This window comes from Myotis myotis, unplaced genomic scaffold (genome assembly GCF_014108235.1).
Source record: "Myotis myotis isolate mMyoMyo1 unplaced genomic scaffold, mMyoMyo1.p scaffold_m19_p_2, whole genome shotgun sequence".
Taxonomy (NCBI): domain Eukaryota; kingdom Metazoa; phylum Chordata; class Mammalia; order Chiroptera; family Vespertilionidae; genus Myotis; species Myotis myotis.
In genome coordinates, this window is record NW_023416324.1 from 146,545,504 (window position 1) to 146,566,793 (window position 21,290).

The 21,290-nt window shown below is 37.9% G+C and overlaps 1 protein-coding gene across 17 annotated transcripts in view; it reads left to right on the top strand.

Annotated features, from left to right (window-relative positions):
- The window catches only part of DZIP3 (DAZ interacting zinc finger protein 3), a 144,502-nt gene that overhangs the window by 73,342 nt on the left and 49,870 nt on the right, over positions 1 to 21,290 (top strand). For 13 of the 17 annotated variants that reach the window (XR_004974084.1, XR_004974085.1, XR_004974086.1 and 10 more), the window contains 9 exons: positions 3,130 to 3,206; positions 4,849 to 5,466; positions 7,600 to 7,632; positions 8,244 to 8,413; positions 9,220 to 9,264; positions 12,724 to 12,749; positions 15,929 to 16,076; positions 18,233 to 18,328; positions 18,482 to 18,609. Coding sequence is in view for 14 of the 17 variants with exons in the window: in XM_036350078.1 (XP_036205971.1) it covers positions 3,130 to 3,206; positions 4,849 to 5,466; positions 7,600 to 7,632; positions 8,244 to 8,413; positions 9,220 to 9,264; positions 12,724 to 12,749; positions 15,929 to 16,076; positions 18,233 to 18,328; positions 18,482 to 18,609 (1,341 nt within the window). In the remaining 3 variants the exon portion in view is untranslated. The remainder of the gene's footprint in view (positions 1 to 3,129; positions 3,207 to 4,848; positions 5,467 to 7,599; positions 7,633 to 8,243; positions 8,414 to 9,219; positions 9,265 to 12,723; positions 12,750 to 15,928; positions 16,077 to 18,232; positions 18,329 to 18,481; positions 18,610 to 21,290) is intronic. The other 4 variants (XM_036350085.1, XM_036350083.1, XM_036350079.1 and 1 more) reach the window with 3 other exon arrangements.

Consider the following 21,290-nt stretch of genomic DNA (forward strand, 5'->3'; position numbering starts at 1 on the left):
TCTTTGCCTATATAATATATACCCAGAAGTGGCATTGCTGGATCAGTTTTGTTTTAATTTCTTGAGGAATTTCCATACTCTCTCATCCAGTGGCTCTGCCATTTTTCATTCTCACCAACAGTGCACAGGGTTCCTTTTTCTCAATATCCTGGCCAGCACTAATTATCTTTTTTCTTAATAGGTTTGAGGTAATGTATCATTGTAGTTTTATTTGCATTTTCTTGATGATTGGTTATATTAAGCACCTTTTTCATGGACTTACTGGCTATTTTATATCTTATTTGGAAAACGTTTATTCAAGTCCTATACTGATTTTTCAAATTACAATATTTGTTCTTTTGCTACTGAGCTGTATGGGTTCTTTACATATTTTGGATATTAACCCCTAATCAGATAAATGATTTGTAAATATTTTCTCCCATTCAGTAAGTAGGTTGCCATTTAATTTTGTTGACTGTTTCTTTTGCTGTACAGAAGCTTTTAAATTTGATGTAGTTCCCACTTGTTTGTTTTTCCTTTTGTTGCTTGTGCTTTTGGTGTCAAATCCAAAAAATTGTTGCCAGTCCAACGTCAAGGCAATGTTGCTTTTCTTTTGCTCTTTCAAAGTTCTATTTTTATCTTCAATGTTTGTAAATTTAATTATAATGTGTCTCAGTGTAGTACTTTTTGGCTGCAACCTATTTGAAGTTCTTGAGCCTCATAAATCTGAATATTTATTTCTTACCCCAAGTTTGGTAAAGGGACAATCTCAGAGGGAATAGGGGAAGGAGAAAAGAGGGTGAAGGGAGAGATTAACCATAGAACTTATATCATATTTGTATAACCCATGGACATAGCATTGAAAGCCTGGGGGAGGGGGCAGAGGGGTGATTGGGTCAATGGGGGGAAATGGGACATCTGTAATACTTTCAACTATAAAGATAATTTTGAAAAAATAAACTGTACATAAGCAATAAATATATACATGCATAATTTTTAAAAAAAAATATACGAAAGTACCTAGTTAAAAAGAAAAAAAAGACGTTCTGTTCCTGTCTCTTTCTCTTCTTTTGGGATTTCCATATACATTGGATCTTTTGTCCCATAAGTTCTATAAGTTATTTTCAGTCTTTTTCATTCTCTGTTCTTTTTTCTCTGACTAGGTAATTTCAAATGATCTGCCTTTGAGTTCACTGGTTCTTCTCTTTGTTGAGTCTGTTGTTGAAGCTTTCTATTAAGTTCTTCATTTCATTCAGTGATTCTTCAGCTCTAGGATTTCTGGGTGTTTTGTTGTTGTTTTTTAATGGTTTCTGTTTTTCTGCTGAACTTCTAATTTTGTTTGTGCATTGTTTTCCTAATTTTGTTTAGTTTTCTGTATGCTTTTGTAATTCACTGAACTTCTTTGAGAGGATTATTCTGAATTCTTTGTCAGATAGTTCAAATCTCCATTTTTTACAGTCACTTATTAGAGGTTTATTACTTTTGGCAATGTCATATTATCTGATTCTTCATGATCTTTGTGTCCATGTGCAGGTATCCTCACATTTGAGTATGTGGTTTCCTCTTGCAGACTTTGTTTTGGCAGGGAAAGACCTTCACGAGTCAGCTCAACTTAGTGGGGTACTGAATGAGTCACCTCGTAGTGTCTAAAGGAAAGTGAGATTCCTATTGTGTTCTCTAGTTATGTGAAGCCACAGCAGCTTCGAGGTTGGGAGTGGGGTGCTGCTGGCTGGGCTTCATGGTTGGGTGGGGCTTGTAGCTGTGCTCCATGTTCAAGTGGGACTGCTGGGTGGGCTCCCTGGTCAGGTGGGGCCAGTGGCTATTTTCTACAGTTAGGTAAGGCCACTAGCTATGCTCTGTAATCACCTCTGGTCAGGCAGGTTCACAGGCTTTGACCCTTGGCAGAGCATTGCCACCAGTGGGATTGGATCAGGCTGTAGGCCAGTGATGGCGAACCTATGACACGCGTGTCAGAGGTGACACATGAACTCATATTTTGGGTTGATTTTTCTTTGTTAAATGACATTTAAATATGTAAAATAAATATCAAAAATATAAGTCTTTGTTTTACTATGGTTGCAAATATCAAAAAATTTCTATATGTGACATGCACCAGAGTTAAGTTAGGGTTTTTCAAAATGCTGACACGCCAAGCTCAAAATGTTCGCCATTACTGCTGTAGGCTGTGCTCTGTATTGCTTCTCGTTGTGTGGGGCCTCAGGCTGTGCTCCCTGACCAGATGGTACCACCATCTGGACTTCACATTCAGGTGGGGCTATAGGCCAGGCTTCATGATCAGATGGATCCTTAGGCTGTGCTCTGAGATCAGGTAGGACTGCAAGCTGTGCCCTAAAGTTTGGCAAGGCTGGAGGCTGAGCTTTGTGTTCAGGTAAGCTGTTGACTGTCCTCTGCTATTAGTTGAGGTTGCTGGCTTAGGTGATTCTTGTTAAATTTGAGCTCTTGAGGACATGGACGAGCATGGGGCCTACCTGGAAAAGAGCTCAGAGGAGACTTACTAGAGTTTAGTTAAGGAGAGAATTGTATCACTGGATTCAGTTTTCTAATATGTTTAATGGATTTCTGCTCTATGTTCCTAAGAGAAATTGATTCACAGTTTTCTTTTTGTGCCATCTTTGTCTGGATTTGCTATCTCTGTTATGGCAACATTTGCTTAGTGTTTAGTCTGTTTAACAAATCTTGCTACTTTTCCCTTAATTTTTTTCTAATTATCTGTGTTGCTGTTATGCCAGTTTTTCTCTCTTTTTTAAATCACTTGTCAGTAAATGAATTGAATTTTCTTAGAATAATTATTGGTAAGATGATTCTGTGGTTTGGGAAGACCTGGGAGGAGTTTTAGTTTTGCTTGTTTTTTTACAATGCAAAGATTTCTTTTTTCCCACTACTATACAGCATTTTTGCAAATAAGCTAGTTGTGTTAGTTTTTTGGATATGAAATCTAGAAATTCTGTTTGCCTCTTAATTCCAATGAAAATGACAATATTGAGTTTTCATTGTTGGTGGTTTTGTTTGTTCATTCATTTTTCCTTTAAATTATTTCCAGGAGAAAGAGAAGAAAATACTTAGCCATGCTGGTACCAGAAATCTTGTCTTACTTTGATACTGACTGTAACAATTTTTTTCCACTTGCAGTTATAAAAAGTTGATGTCTCTGAAAAGAACTGATACTGATATAAGACCGAAGATCAATTTAAAATTTAGCACAAAAGGTATTATTTTATTATTATATGCCTTCTATTGAAAAGTGTGTTAAAATTTTTTACTTACTCTGTACAGAGTATCATGCCCTTAACAACCATGTGTATCATGCCATTAACAGCCATGTGTTTGTCATTCATTGGCAAGCATTTACACCAGCAAGCATTACTTGATATAGGTTAGAATTTATGGACAGAAAGATCAGCAGTTGTATGGGTCTCACAGTACCTTGGTATTCTATAGAGAGCTTTACTAATCTAGTGCATAGCTGTGACTTCACAATGATATTGGGCTTCAGCAGATTCTCTACCAATCCTCCCTTGTTGCATTCCCTTTTAACAGAGCAAATGGAAGGAATGAACATTTTGGATTCAAGACCAAGTAGTCTAAACTCAGTTACTACCTGTTTAGGAATATGTGCTAGGAAATGCCAGCTACTCAGCACATGGAAACCTTAGGGTCCTGGTCCCATAGAAGAATAGTCTGGTGGCATTTCTTCTTGCTAGGGGGAATGGTTGTCCCTGATCCCAGCCTTATTTGGCAAACCACAGAAATCTCCCTGGGTCATTTGCTTTGTAACCTTGCTTGCCTTCACAGTGTATGTCAAGTATATTAAGCAAGAATATTCATTTAAAATTCTCTGAAACACAGGATAAAATAATAAAGCTGCATTTTATGATAAATATAATTTTACATTAATACAACAAATATACCATCATTTACAACATTCTTACTACTTTCTAATTCATCTCAGTTTAATTTTCTTCACTGGAAGTGCTACCAAACCAGGAAAATACTGAACAGTTCAGTCTCATGCCTTACTCCATTTCATTGATAAAATACCCACTTAATCATTACTCTTTTTTTAGAGCATAAGAACATGAGATTTATTACATAAGTGTCTCAGACTTTAATAGCTATTTACATCATCTGGTGATTTTGTTAAAATGTTAGGTAGCTAGTTCAGTTGCTCTGGTGTGCGGCCTAAGAGTTTCCTTTACTAACAGGCTCCCATATGGATGCTGATGCTGCTGGTCCATGGTCTACACTTCGTGTAACAAGGCATTATATCACTTTAAATCTTTTGATATAGTTCTGTGTTGTGGAGCGAGTAGCCATATGTGGCTATTTGAATTTAAGTTAATTAAAATTAGATAAAATTTTAAAATCATTTTCTTTGTCAGACAAGCAGCATTTTCAGTGTTCAGTGGCTAGTGGACAGTGCAAATCTAAAACATTTTCATAAGTTCTCTTGGGCAGTGCTGATTAAGATAAAATATAATTGCCTGAGTAAAGTATAATTAAACACTGGCAGTCATCATTCTTGACAATCTTCAGAATACTTTTATGCTATTTGGTTGCCAAAGTTTATTTGCTTGAACAAAACCCCGAGTTGTTGAAAGGTTTCTGTGGTGATCATTTTTTGTGATTACTTTTGCTTGGGGATATAATATTTTTCTTTGAATTTCTGACAGTTAGACAGATAGCAGCATGCATATTGAGTACTGGCTATGGCAAAGCACTGTACTTTACTTCATTCTTTTGTGCTAGTCTCTGTCCTATAGGAAGGAGCTAATAGGATGTAATACAGAAGACCACATAGGAAAATAGCATTAATGTGGAATGTTTTGACTTCTCAAAATTCATTTTCAGATGAAATGCCTATCTTCAAACTTGATTATAATTATTTCTATCATCTGCTTCATATAATTATTATTTCTGGTACTGACATTGTCCGGAAAATATTTGATGAGGCTCTGCCACCCCCTCTTTTGAAAAAAGAGCTCCTTATTCACAAGAAACTGCTGGAACCCTACTACAAACATCTTTGGACTAATCACCCTTTGGGTGGAGCATGGCATCTGCTTTATCCCCCAAAGAAGAAGCTACCACAGTCCAAACAATTTGACTTATACCTCCTATTAGCTCTCATAAAACATTTGCATGTATTCCCTGCACCTAAAAATGGCTGGAATATGGAACCACCATCTTCTGATCGCTCTAAGTCTGCAGACATCCTGAGGCTGTGCAAATACAGGGATCTCCTCCTTAGTGAGATTTTGATGAATGGTCTCACTGAGTCACAATTCAATTCAATTTGGAAGAAAGTTTCTGATACTCTTCTGCGCCTTGGAATGAAGCAAGAGGATATTGACAAAGTGAAGGAGAATCCCATTGAGAATATCTCCCTTGATTACCATCAGCTGTCCATCTACCTAGGTATACCAGTACCAGATATCATCCAGAGGATGTTATCCTGCTATCAACAAGGTACAAAATAATTACTTACTTCAGCCAGTAAACCTTCATTTAGTGTCTGCTATGTGTCAGACACAGTGCTAAGGGCAGGAGATTCAGTGAACTCACACTCTTGAGAGAATAGACTCTTCAAGAAGCTAATAGAAATTATAGTGCTAGAGATGATCCAGAATACTTTGGAAAATCTTGCTTAAGAGAGTCCAAAAGAACTTTCTGGAGAATAGAATATTTAAGGAATTCCCACATCACATGTAAATGTTAGCCAAGTGAAGAAGATGGAGAAGAATGTTTCAGAAGGAATCAAGAACAAAGGTATAGAAACATATGCAGGGAACTAAAAGTTTGGTCTTAAAGTAGGGGAGCATTCATAGAGAGAATACATTCAAGAGGATTTCTCTTACCATGTTGAGGGGTTTGTATTATCAGAAGGAATTGCTGAAGATTTTTAAGTAGAAGAGTTTTATTCTACAAAATTAAGGATGCCTAAAACCATGAAATACTGGTGCTGTGTGTTTCAAAGTTACCCTTTTAGACGTCATGAGTGTGTGTTTCTCCTTCTTTTCAGCAAATTCTTGATGTTTATGTAGTTGGCACCTACCTAGTGGCCATGGGTAATTAAAAAAAGATAACATTTATGCAAGTATCGATGGTAAGTAGGGCCATTCTCAGGCACTATGTTGATATGGAAAAGACTTCAGACCTCTCTCACACATCAAGATAGCCTCTCAGTTTCAACAAGCGGAGTTCAAGGCATGTCAGCATCACTGAAACCCTTGTTCTGTTCTACATTACTTCTCCTGACCCCAAGTTATTAGTCATACTACCTAGTGAGCAACTAATTGACAACTACACTGATGCTATTTAAATGTACAACTTCCAAAGTTTCTAATACTTGTTGAATAGGTCCAGATTTGTTTCAGAGAAGATTGCTAGGTCCCTATCCCATTCCTTTAAGGCTCTGGGATACCCTTGTGTTTTCTACTTAACCTTAAGAGCTTGCTTTGATCATAAAAGAAGAGAATGCCAAGGTTTTTTTTAAGAAAGTTAGGCAAGGACTCTTGACTTAAAAATTACAGGCTTTTAAAATATACATTTACTCTGTTAAGATTTTAAACAACAAAAACTCATGAGAATAAAGGCAATATCTGAGAAAGTACTTTGAGCACTAAATAAATTCAAGGCATTTCAAGAATTCTCAGGTAGTCTGAAGAACTTATTGGTCAAGTCCCTTTAATAGAGACTTTCCTAGCATCTTAGTTAATATAACTCTTTCCTAGTAGTTGTTACAGTAACAGTTACAGTTTTCATTTGTGTATCTGATTATTTGATTAATATCCTTTGCCCACACTAAACTTCTATGAAGGTGTCTTTTTTTATGTACTATTCAAAATCTAGAGCCTGATATAATATTAACTAGAGGCCTGGTGCACGAAATTTTGTGCACTGGGGCTGGGTGGGGGCGTCTCTCAGCCCGGCCTGTGCCCTCTCACAGTCCGGGATCCCTCTTGCAGTCCGGGACCTCTCACTCCTTACTGTCTGCCTGCAGCGGAGGCGGGAGAGGCTCCTGCCACCACTGCTACACTCTCCAGCCATGAGCCTGACTTATGGCTGAGCGGCGCTCTCCCTGTGGGAACGCACTGACCACTAGGGGACAGCTCCTGTGTTGAGTGTCTGCCCCTTGGTGGTCAGTGCATGTCATAGTGACTGGTCGTTCTACCTTTCAGTCGGTTTGCATATTAGGGTTTTATTATATAGGATGTGCAAGGAGAATAGAGTGCTGGTCAGGATAATTAATATTGCTAAAAAGGCTCAAACTTTCCATGGAAGTTTGACTTCATGACCTTAGACTTTATATATTATAACAATTTGCTGCTTGGTTTAAAGTGCTTATAATCTAGGCATTATGTATCAAGAACTGTCAAAAATTTTGTTTACTTCTTTTCCTAATCATGGGTTTATAACCTTTATGTTATAATCTAAAGGTCATGCCTTGTTTTAAACTAGATTCATGAGTGAAGCTGGTTATTTTTACAGTTAGTTATAAAATAACATGGTGCAGTATAAAAATCTGGTTTTTCTTAGTCCCAGTCATATATTTTTTGGTTGCATTTACAATTATACATCTAAATGTTTTCTTTATCATAGGACTTGCTCTACAGTCAATAACCGGCAGTCAACGTAAGTGTTTTATAAACAAAATGCTTAAGTGATTTTTCAATTTAGGAAAGTAAGGGATCATCATAAGGGTCTTACTTGGTCAGATAAACTATATGACCAACTGTCATTGTTATAGCCTTGGAAAATCATGTATTCAAATTACTACTGGTCAGCTGAATCTAGTTTGAGCCTTTTTACTCTGCTTTGGTCTTAGTGCTAGTGCCGCAAGGTTTACCCAAGCATAGTATTTTAACTTTTTGATACACAGGTCACTTCAACAGGCAAATATGCATAACTGCTTGCTCTACTTGTTCATACGTGCTACTTTTCAGCTTATGTAGCTTTTATCTTTTTTGCTGAATAGTGAGTTGTTAATTTTTAAATTTTCATTTTTTCGTGCTTTTTTTTTTTTTTAATATAAAGTATCATCGCATTTGGGTTCAGGCTAGTATATGTACCTATTATGTGGTCATTGATAAATAGGCATTTTATTTTCATCTAGTAATTCAACAAAGTAAGATGTCTTCTATTTCTACTTCTGGAGTGGTGTTTTGGAGGTATATATTTATAATAATGATAGAAGCTAAAATTGTATGCATTCAAATATTGAGTGTTTTGTCTTTAATATTTAGATGTTGACATAGAAGAATTACAAAATGAGGAAGAAGAACTAAGTCCACTTCTCATGGAGTATAATATAAATGTGAAATCAAACCCTGAGATACAGTTAGCAGAAATGAATAAAGATGGTGCATCAATACCTAGTGAATCTTCAACAGAATCTATTAAAGATCTCCAGGAAGTATAAGCTCTTATTAATATTTGAATAAGAAGAACTTTATAATCAGAGCCTTTAGTTTGTTGCATGTGCTATATTTGAAGAGTCCAAGACACTCTTAGTTTATATTTAATAGTGTTCGCACAAAACTTAAAATGTAATGGTATTTTCTCTAGTACTTTATTCCGTAATATTTCGTGCCTTAACCATTCATTTCACCAACATTTATTAGACATTTATTATGTGGCAGGCATTATGCTAGACTTGAGAACATGTTTCTTTATTCTGATTGATGGGAGTGGATGTGAGAGGTTAATAGAGAGTAGAGGAAAGCATCATGGGGCATAGAAGGAGAGAGAATGGAGGAAAAACAGGGATATTTCAACACCATTTGCACAGAGGTAGATTTAAAATCATCCAGGTTGGAATTCTGTATTTCTTTATAGATAAGTGGCAACAGTTTTTATATAGTCACTAAATTCTTCTTAGGCTTAATTTTTCATCTTACGGACCTGAATTTTTTGACTTCTTAAAAGTGCCTTCCTCCTTCATTACTCATGCATGCATGTGTGGAAGTGAGGACTTGTGAGCTTTATTCAGTGGCCTACTCACTGACGTTGTTTGTTGTTCGATTATGCATCAGTGCTTTTATTTTAAGAGCAGAGAACTGTGGTGAAAATGAAAAATTTCCATAGAATCTAGAAAGAAAACATGACCTAAAATGTTAGAAGATAAAAGATTTCAGCATTTAGAGGAAATTTATTTTTCAAAAAAACTCATTGTGTAGTTTGATTTCATATTAAATAAATGATTTATTTCTTACCTATCAGGTTAAGAGTAAGCCAATGAAAAAGAAAAAGACTAAAAGTAAAAAGGTAAGAGACTATATTAGCATTATAATAGAGGGATGTCAAATTATGAACTTGTGCAATATATGGACTCACTGTTAGAACTTATATAATTATTCTAAGTAGACATATAGTACAAATGACTTAAATTGTCAGTAGCTTATTGAATATATGATTATAAAAAAGTTTATCTGTGTTAGATCCTGAATGACTTAAACTTACAGTGTGCCTATTTTACTTCCCTAAATCATAATTTATACATTTAAATATACATTTAACTATAACTGAAAGGAATGAGAAATTCCTTTAATTTCTGCATACCACTCTCATTTTTAAAATGTCTGCTCCTTGTTTTAAAAATGGCTTTTCATCATATTTCTGCTGATATGTTCAGAAGCATTTTTTAAAACCTTAGAAAATCTTGATTTCTTTTTGTGTTTAGTAATCTGCCAACAATGCAGTAATGTGCTAAAATGGTACAGATGTAATAAAACTTCTTTCATGCCTTTTCTTTGTTTTAGCCAATTGAAAAACAAACAGGTTACTATCGCACAGTTTTAGCAAGAAGTTTTTTTAATTGCTTGTAAAATTACAAGGGAAAGCCAAGAGTCATTTTGGGGGGATTTTTTTAAAAAAAATTCATACTTTATTTTCAAATTAAAATTAAATAGGGAATAAATACATCTGGAAATAAATGTAAACACCATTTAAAAATTTATACTGTAGTAATATTTTAAATGTCTTTATATATGTCAGCATCTATCTAGGAATTCCTGTGGGGTTTTTTTTTTGTTTGTTTTTTTTAACATCCAAAGTTTTTTTTCCAAAGAAGTTGAGCCCTGGCTGGTGTGGCTCAATTGGTTGGGTGTAATCCTGGGCACCAAAAGGTTGCTGGTTCCATTCCAGGTCAGGGCACATACCCAGGTTTTAGGCTGTATTCAAATAGGGGGCATTCAGGAGGCAGCCTATTGATATTGAACTCTCAGATGTATGCTTCTCTTGCTCTCTCCCTCTCCCTTTCTCTCTCGATAAAAATAAATATATATATATTTTAAAAGAAGTTGAGATTCTTTGAACATAAGATAATTTTATTAAGATACATTTTGGACATTAGAAGAGAGATCTTAAATCTTTTATCTAAATTTTATAGGACCTAAAAATGCTGGAATTTTGGCATATCATCATTTGATATATAAAAGTCCTATTTATATACTCAATTACTTTTATTTTAAGTGCAAAGAATTGTCTACTTGTAGTATAAGCAAACGCTCATAAAAATTAAGTCAGTCCAATTCTCTAATCATGAGTTTTCCTCATGAAAAATTCTAGCATATAGAAATTTGCTTGTGTTAACAGAGTGATGACAAAGCCCCTATGCATGAAATAGTGTCTTTTGTTAATTATTTGTTTTGCAACATTTCTGCCTAGTGATAGTTCAAGTCCTAAAAATAATGTGATAAAAAAGTAAAATAAGTGAAGCAAACAGAGGGTACAGTATAGATAACTTCTAACTAGTATGTACAAAGATGTTGTAGCTACTTTTTATACTCTTTTTCTTCAGTTAGAAATTTAGTATTTAGTTTTTAATATGTTCAAATTGCAAATATCTTTTTGGGCTTAATTTGAGTGTTATTTACTTATATATTATCCTTCCATGCAGAGTATTAATTACTCTTATTCTTGCTCTTACTCCCACCCCCCACCAGAGGAGTTGAGGGTTAGGAGTAGAAAAGGAAGGTAAAGAAGATGGCAGAAGAATAGAAGGCTTTGTGATGAAGTTTCGAGATAAAAGAAACATGGCAGGAAATACAGTAAACTGAGGCTTTCAAATTGAATGTCCTATCTAAAGAAGGGAAGAAGACAGACTGATACATGCATTAGAATAAAGTTAATATACTATATAGAGCTAATACACTATAACTAGGTATGTTCATTATGAACGACCAAAAGTCTTTTCAACTCAGTTATTCAGGTACACAGGAACCAAAGGTGTTCATAATTCTTTTTTTGTTGTTTTGTTTTATTTTGTTAATCCTCAACCGAGGATATTTTTTCCATTGATTTTAGAGAGAGTGGAAAGGAGAGTGAGAGGGGGAGAGGAGAGAGAGAAACATTGATGTGAAAGAGCCACATCAATTTATTGCCTCCCACATGTGCCCCAACGGGGACAGAGAACCTGCCATCCAGGTACATGCCCTTGACCAGAATCGATCCCGTGACCTTTGGGTTTGCAGGCTGATGTTCTAATCACTGAGCCATGCCGGCCAGGGCCCATAATTCTTAATTGTAGAATCAAACTGCCACTGGACATTGATCAGACACTGAAATGCAAAAACCCTCTTGGTATACAGACAGAAAAACCAAACAGATTTGTAAGTACATTATGAAATCTCTAGGTAAAGAGACTGAAGTTTTTTGTAAACAAGAGGTTGTAGAAATCAGTACTGTAACTTATGTAAGATTAATTAATACTTTAAAGGTAATACGTGAGTAATTATACTTAATTTAACATGTGTTAAGTATCACCAATATATATTTAGTATGTTGCTTTCATAGTTCTATTTTAATGAACATAAGATTGAGGGCTTTTTTACATGTCCTCCCAATTGTGATTTCCCTAATATTTCTTTTTTCAAGATTTTTTAATATATAAATCTGCTTTTTTTACATGTTGATTTTCAAGAATTCTTGTATTTAGTATAAAATTTTCTAAATGAGAATTCAGTTGACCCTTTCCCAAGATATAAACTCAAACCCAATACTTAACTTCCAATATCTGAATCAATGATTTTCATGTGTGTTTCATTACTTAGTAGTAGATTACAAAATCAATTTAGTGGGTCACAACTACCATTTTTAAAAAGGAAATAGAATAAGTAGGAATAAAAAAGTTTCCAGAGTTCATCATCTGTTGTTTTAGTCAGGTTGGACTGCTATAATAAGCTTTGATAGACTGGGTGGCTTAAAAATTTGTTTCTCACAGTGCTGGAGTCCAAGACCAAGGTGCCAGCAGATTTGGTGTCTGGTGAGGGCCCTCTTCTTAGTTTGCAGACAGCTATCTTCTTGTTCTGTGAACACATGGCAGAGAGAAAAAAAGAGTAGCTCTCTGATCTCTTTTCATAATTGTACTAATTCCATTATGAGGACTCCACAACATCATTTTAACCTAATTACCTCCCAATGGGCCTACCTCCAGTTACAATCTCATCGGGGGTTAGCGTTTCAGTGTATGAATTTGGGGAGGGAATACAAATATGCAGTTCATAACACATAATATGGATGAGGTTTACTTCATGGAACTTATATTTGTTTTTTAATTATGTGTAAAGACACTTAAATAAGTGCATTTACATCATTAGGTAAAATATATTTCTTAGAATGGTTGTGGTCAAAAAAGTTTGAGAAATACTGTCTTAAATGTAGCCAGATCACTCTTCTGTATTGAATAGTTGATATAAATTACTAATTCTTGATGCTGTTTTTCAGAATAAGGAATCAAAAGAAGAACAAGTGTAAGTATTAGTTTATTTAATTTTTAAATGTTTCTTAGTAATTTCAAAATGTGCTTTGCCAGTATGACACAGCTTGCCTTGGGAAGTGTTCTCAGTAAGAGAAGAAAGGACAGTTCCTTAATAAGTTGTCACCATTTACAGAAAGTGAAAAAAATCAACATCATTTACTTTGGTAGAATAGAATCTCTTGTCATTTTTGTATGAGGCTACTCAGGAGTCATCCATTGCTAACAGCTTGACTTGAGAACTAATTTGGGTCCAGCATAAAATCTTTTTTTTTTATTAAATATATTTTATTGATTTTTTACAGAGAGGAAGTGAGAGGGATAGAGAGTTAGAAACATCAATGAGAGAGAAACATCGACCAGCTGCCTCCTGCACACCTCCTACTGGAGATGTGCCTGCAACCAAGGTACATGCCCTTGACCAGAATTGAACCTGGGACCTTTCAGTCTGCAGGCCAACGCTCTATCCACTGAGCCAAACCTGTTAGGGCCAGCATAAAATCTTCTAAAATATAGCCTAGATTTGCTAACCACAACCCAAGACTTTACTAAATAATATTTATTTAGTAAATAAAACTTAACTCTAAAGAACAGAATATTGTTTGTCCCACTGATTATTTTAGCATGAGTTTCTTTTTATTTGCTTTAATTTAGTTTGTTTAATTAACCTTAGGTTTGGTGTGTGTTTTTTAAATCTTGATTATTAACAGTAAATTTTGAATCTTTACTAGAAACCTTTTCGTATCTAAAGATTATTGTGAGCTATATTGTACAGCCATTAGACTGATGACAGTGTAGCAGAGGAAGGAAGTGGGGGGGACAATCCAATGAAGAGATCATTATACTCTCCAAAAAGTTTCTTCCCTGAAATTGGGACCTTTGCAGAACTCATTGTGAGAACATGTTATCTTTAAAATGCTAACAGGTACATACATATTTTGTCAACTTTCAAGCCATCACTTGTAGTTGATATTTTCTCATTGTTAATTGATATGATCCACTTAATAACTAAATAGTTCATCATCCAAGGTGGATTTTCACTTTCTCCATCAACAATAGAGAAAGCCCTTATAGCAATGATTTTCAACTGGTGTGCTGCAAGAATTTTTAAAAATATGCAATATTTGACTATTTAGTCAAGAGCACTGACCTCTTTTCCCTTAGACTGTCATATTAAAAAAATAACAACAACCAACACAACAGTAACCATTGGTGTGAATGAGTAAATATTATACCAAGTTTTTTGTCAGATTGGCAACAAATATATTTTTGGTGTGCTGCAGATTTTAGTAATTTTTATGTGTGCCATGAGATGAAAAAGGCTGAAATTACTGCCATAGAATAATAGGGTTTTTTTTCTTTAATTTTCAGGCTGTGTGTAAATGTCATGAAAATAACTTACTAAAGAATAGAATAATATCATCAGTCATTTTGCTTATTTTGCCTACAGTGTAGGCCTAAACCTGTATGATCATCAAATCACCCAGGGAGCTTTTTAATAAAAATGTTCAAATACACAGAAAAGTAAAGAAAATAATATGTCTACATTAGTTCATCTACCTATCTTCTCAATTTAACAGTTACTACTATTTTCCACATTTGTTTCATTCTTTCCTTAACATTTTGTTCTTTGTTGATGGGTTTTCAATCCCTAAGTTTATGTAATTTTACCTCTGCGTGTTTCAGTTTGCATCTCTTAGTACTATGAACATTTTCCTATATTTTCACAATGCTGTTAATCATACTTTAAAAATTTAGGACTTTTCAAAAATAAAATGTGTATATATTTTTACAGTTTTAGGGTACCTGGAACAATGTAAATTAAAAAAAATTTTTCAGGTAATTTAGAAAATCAGTTTTGTTTGGGATCCATTGGTATACAAACAGTTGATTTCATTGAACTTTCCAAAATGTTTGAATCATTCTCAAATACTTAAGTGATACCTAATGAGTGTTTTCTAGTGTCTTACAAGTTATTCTACATGCATTAGGTTTCAATTTTCTTAGATCTCAGTGGCCTAAAAGAAATAATAATGCATCTTAGAGTTACCTTTCTTTTTCCTATTCACTGAGAAAATCAAGTCATTTATATCATGGTAAAAGTACTATTTATAAGTATTATTTTTTTGTTACCGTTCAATGAGATTAGGAAGGAAATTTATAGCTACTAAATAGTAGCCAACTGAAAGGATAGTAATATGCATTGACCCTTTAGACACCCTATATAATAAAAGCCTCATATGCTAAGTGTCCGGTCTTCTGTTCAACCAATCAAAGCGTAATATGTTAATGATATGCTAAGGCCGCTCAACCGCTCGCTATGATGTGCACTGACTACGAGGGGGCAGACGCTCTGACTGGTAGGTTAGCTTGCTGCTGGGGTCCAGGACTGAGTGAAATGGGTTGGACATGCCCTGGAGCCCTCCTATGGTCCCTCTCTCGCTGGCCAACCTCCCACGTTCCTCCCCAGCCCAGATTGTGCACTGGTGGGGTCCTTCAGCCTAGCGCGCGCCCTCTCGCAATCCGGGACCCCTCTGGGGATGTCGGAGAGCCAGTTTCGGCCCGATCCCACAGGCCAGGCCAGGGGACCCCACTGGTGCACGAATTCATGCACCAGGCCTCTGTAGGTATAATAATGGTTTAATTGCCATTGTACATGCAATATTTTTATTTTTTTCGCAGTGGTTCCTAGTACTGAAATCCGTGTATTACTACAGTTTTTTAAGGTCCTGTCATAAAAGAAACATGCATTTAAAAATCTACTTTATGTTGCTGTTTGCAGCCTTCTATTTAAATGTATACTGAACCTAAGTGCTGAAGTTGATTAAACCAACCTACCTGTCAAAAATTTTGTGATAAAATATTATAGTAGATGTGGAAATGCTTGTCAATATTTTCCAAAGTAATTGATGTTAATAATTACAATTTAGAAAACGAACTTCATGATCTTGTAGTTCTTGAAAACACTGGGATGAGTGCTACTTCAAATAAGCTAAAATTTATTGTGATTTTCCAGGAAAATGCAGTCTGAGCACTGTCTAAAATTTAGACCATAAACCCTTCTGATGCTGAGCATCTCATGAGACCAGTGCAATATTAATTTAGAAAACAATGGTTTAGATGAAAAACTCCATACAATTCTAAAAGATCACATTGATTTTATCACTATTGTAGACCAAATATGGTAGGAAAGGAAGAGCATTTGAAGAAAGAGCAAGCAAATCTACACCCAGTAGATATAAGTGGTATTCAAGAAGATTCCACAACTGAAGGAAAGTTCTATAGCCTGGATGAATTGCATATTCTGGACATGATAGAGCAGGTAAGCCTGATTGGAGAGAGGAGCGCTCTGCCTTCCTTCTTCCAGAAATAATTGTAAACTTTGTTCGCCCCATGACTCTTTGAACAGCATGTTAGCCTAGTGGTTTATTCTTGTGTTTGTGAGGAGAAAAACAACGCACAACACAAAACAAAACAGGAAGGGTGGGGCAGAGGGATGAGAAAGGAAAAAAGTTGAGGAACTAGAAACTTTCATTTTATCCCTCAAGCCATTTCTTGGTTTTAATTATTGTCAGAGTTGAGTACAACTGTATTTCTTGCAAAGGGGTTTCAGCTACCTCAGAAGAAGGGGCGAAACTGGCATAATCTCATTATGAGAAAAATAGTTTTGCAAAACAAAGCTACTTTCATTGTTTTTTTAGTTAAACCTTGTTGTTACCATGAAATGTCAGTGTATAACAATCTTTTCTTTGGTTCCTTTCCTGATAGTAATCTCATTGCTGGGGATGAGATACCTATATGTGAATGTGCATATGAATATGATTTAAGTACTTTACACAGCACTTAATCTGACAAAGCATATGAAAGGTTTTTTTTTTTTTTTAAAGAAATGCCTTGATTTACATACCCATGAGAATTCTATACTGAGATAAATTTTATGATAACCTGATCCATGGTTTAAATATAATGATACGTATTATGTTGACAATATTGATTGTCTAAGGCAGTGGTCGGCAAATTGCGGCTCGGCAAACTGTGGCTCACGAGCCACATGCGGCTCTTTGGCCCCTTGAGGGTGGCTCTTCCACAAAATACCGGCTCTTCCACAAAATACCAACTACTGTGGATGGGCCACGAAGTTTCAATTGCACTGTACGTGCGTGCCCGCACGTGGTATTTTATGGAAGAGCCACACTCAAGGGGCCAAAGAGCCGCATGTGGCTCGCGAGTCGCAGTTTGCCAACCACGGGTTTAAGGGTACAGTTAGCACAAATGATTTCCTGGCTGATAGTTCAATCCTAGGTAATAAAAACCCTAATATGCAAATTGACCGAACAGTGGAACGACCAGTTGCTATGATGTACACTGACCACCAGGGGGCAGATGCTCATCGCAGGAGCTGCCCCCTGGTGGTCACTGCGCTCCCACCAGGGGAGCTCCACTCAGCCAGAAGCCAGGCTCACGGCTTATGAGCGCAGCAGCAGTGGCGGGAGCCTCTCCCACCTCTGCTGCAGACAGGTGGTAAGGAGTGAAGGTTCCTGGACTGCAAGAGCCTCAGACTGCAAGAGGGATGTCTGACTGCTGGCTTAGGCCCAATCCCTGGCAGGCTGACATCCTCCAAGGGGTCCCGGACTACAAGAGGGCGCAGGTCGGGCTGAGGGACACCCCCCCCACACCCCCCAGAGTGCAAGAATTTTGTGCACGGGGCCTCTAGTGTTCATATAATTGTCACACCTTTTTTCTTCTTTCCAATTATAATATTATATGATGTGTATATTTCCAGTGAAATGAAATATTCTCAGCTTTGTATGTGACACTATAATTTAAATGTGGGGCCTTTGGTTTTCATTTAATAGCCATGCAAACTATGAGAACTTGCAAATAGAATAAAATGTCATACACCTTTTGAAAATAAATTCATGCTTTTACTCAAAAATCACTTAGCATCTGCTTTGTCTCAAGAGTTATACTATGACATGGGCCTATGATTAGAGTGTTTGTAATATAGTGGAAAATTTGAACATTAAACTAAGGTTTGTCATGTAATAATATTAAGTGTTTGGGTAATTAAGGTGCCTCCACTGCCTGTATGTGTGACCTTGGGCAAGTTACTCTATTTTATCATCTACAAAATGGAAGTATCCATTGCCTACCTCATAAAGTGTTCTTGTTTTTTGGACAGTAAAAGCATTAACCGCCCCCCCCCCCCAAAAAAAAAAAGCCTAAAAAGTGGTAAGCATGCCAGGAAATTTTATCAAATTGTAGCATCAGTAGATAAGTAACTGGTATTATTTAGTGAATGCTGTAATGAGGGAGAGATTGTGTTTATCTAAACTGATCATAAGGGATGTTTGCATTGATACCTATACAGCATGAATAGGTGATAGATGAAAACTTTAAATCCCCTTTAAATAACTAAAATATTAATGCTTTTTTAAAAGCAGAAAATAAAGCATGCATATTCCATTCGCTCAATAGGGCTCAGCCAGTAAGATATCTGCAGAATATGGAGAAACTGTGAAGGAAAAGCTTGCTCGACAACAGCAGCTTTATAAATTGCGCTCTCAGTGTGAAGTAAGTACTTTTGCCATTAGATCTGAGGCAAGTCGGAGGTAATTCAAATGTTCACCTAAATGATATCTTCTTTTCTAAAGAACACAATTTTTTTTCTTTCAATGTCTGGTGACTTGAGCAGAATTAACTGAAATTGTATTTTTCTTTGAGCAGGGCTTTGAGAAGCAGTTGAAAAAAGTGATATTTCGGTTGCAAGAAAACCATCTACATATTAAAAAGAGAGATAAAATCATCGCATCTCTTAATCAACAAGTGGCTTTTGGAATCAATAAGGTTTCCAAGTAAGTACAAATCCTTTTAAAACAAAATTTTGGGTTTGCTCCATAGTGAACAGTCTTTAAAAGATAATCATAGGTGCCCACTAGGTGGCAATGTGACTGCATATCAGGAACTGCCAACCACAGACTGCACTTGCTTAAAAACCATTTCTATTTTTGCCTTGCCAACTAAATGGAGAAATAAGCAACTGCTCACTCTATACATCAAGCTTTTCATGTATTAAATGAACAAGTGTGAAGATAATAGAATTTCATGAGGAAGATAATTAACTTTCAAATCATGATTTTAGTTTATAAAAATGTGATCAATGCCTGGCCTTTTCTTTATAACATATGATAAATATATTCCTCAAAGACAGCATGGAATCAGTTGTATGTTTTTTTATGTTGGTCCCTCAGAGTGTTTGTGTTCCAAGACCAAGAGAGTTAAAATAGATTAAATACCTGGAGACTCTTCACAACTGCACCAATTTCATTTCTCTTATAACTTTAAGGATTAAATGCCTAAGACTAAAAATTTTGACTTAATAGGAAAAAACAAGTGTCTTTATTTTATTCTAATAATCACTGCCTCCGATGAGTATTAGTTTAAATAATAATATAATTTAATTATTTTAATGAGCAGTAGTACCACAAGATACCAGTCATCTAGGAAGTCTAATTTATTTTTAAATACATTCTTATTGATTTCAGAGGGGAAGGGAGAGGGAGAGAGATAGAAATACCATTGATGAGAGAGAATCATGGAGTGGCTGCTTTCTGCATGCCCCACACCGGGATCAAGCCCACAACCTGGGCATGTGCCCTGACCGGGAATTGAACTGTGACCTCCTGGTTCATAGGTCACTGCTCAACCACTGAGTCATGCTGGCCAGTCTAGGAAATCTAATTTGAAATCTTTTGCAGTTCCTAGATTGCTAATAAGGAGAATAGGTAATTTCTAGGAAATAATCTTAAAGTGAGGAGTCCAAAATACTAATTTTAAAATTAAAGAAATACTTGGCAGAAATTTAGGTCTTAAATTTTTCCCTATATATCATCTCATCCATCCTGAAGATGTTTTTAAGAACTGATTGCCATAGCTTTGGCAACTTAATATCATTTGAAAATGCTTTGAGGAGATCGAAGATGGCGGCGTAGGGAGTAGACCTGTGCGGGCTGCCTCCCACAGCATCATTGAAACTACCAACTATAAGACAAACAACCACCATTCAGAACCATGGGAAAGCTGGCCCTGTGGAAGCTCTACAACTGGAAGGAAAGAAAGAAGAGCATTGAGACTGAGTAGGATGTGCAGAGACACCAAGTACAGAGCCCAACCCAACTACTGCAGATTTCAACTCCTCACATAGAAAGAAGAGCATTGAGACTGAGTAGAATGCGCAGAGGCGCCAAGTACAGCGCCCAGCCCAGCAGGCTGCAGATTTCAGCTCCTTGCATCCAGGAGGGACACACTCAGGGGGCGGAGTTGGGTTCGGGGCAGGCCGGGGCCGGGCCCGGCTGGTCCGGCAATGTGGAACTGCTGTACCAGCAGGCGCACAAACACACCCACCGGTTCCAGTCTCGCGTGGGGCGCTGGGGGACGGCAGACGGGCAGTCTGTGCACTTGGTGGAGGGCGAAGTCTGAGCAGGCGTGCTGGATGTTCAGCCACCAGGAACACCTGGAGTTTTTGTCTGGTGGGGAGCCGCCCAGCAGGGGACAGAGTGCCAAACTTCGTGTTTCCCCAGTGAGGCTGGGACGGCCCTGGTGAGGTCGCGACAGCCCCAGTGAGGCTGATACAGCCCCAGTGAGGTCAGGACGGCCCTAGTGAGGTCGGGATGGCCCCGGTGAGGCCAAAACGGCCCCAATGAGGTCAGGACGGCCCTGGTGAGGTCGGGATGCCCCCGGAAAGGTCGAGACGGCCCGGTGAGGTCAAGACTGCCCCGGTGAGGTCGGGACAGCCCAGGTGAGGTTGGGACGGCCCCGGTGAGGCCAAAACTGCCCGGGTGAGGTCGGAATGGCCCCAGTGAGGTTGAGACGGCACCTGGGGCCGGAATGGCCCCGGTGAGGTCGAGACGGCACCGGTGAGGTCGAGACGGCCCCCGTGAGGTTGGGACGGCTCCAGTGAGGTCGGGATGGCCCAGTGAGGCCGGGACGGCCCCGGTGAGGTCGGGATGCCCCCAGAAAGGTCGAGACAGCCCCAGTGAGGTCAAGACTGCCCCGGTGAGGTTGGGATGGCCCCAGTGAGGTCAGGACGGCCCCGGTGAGGTCTAAACGGCCCCGGTGAGGTCGGGACGGCCCGGGTGAGGTCGGAATGGCCCTGGTAAGCTTGAGATGGCATCCGGGGCCAGAATGGCCCTGGTGAGGTCGAGACAGCCCCAGTGAGGCCGGGACGGCCCTGGTGAGGTCGGGATGCCCCCGGAAAGGTCGAGACAGCCCCAGTGAGGTCGGGATGGCCCCAGTGAGGTCGGGACAGCCGCGGTGAGGTCGGGACGGCCCCGGTGAGGCCGAAATGGCCCGGGTGAGGTTGGAATGGCCCCGGTAAGGTTGAGACATCATCCGGGGCCAGAATGGCCCCGGTGAGGTCGGGACGGCCCCGGTGAGGTCGGAATGGCCCCGGGGAGGTCAAGACGGCCCTGGTGAGGTCGGGACGCCCCGGTGAGGTTGAAACAGCCCCAGTGATGCCGAGAGGGCCCCGGTGAGG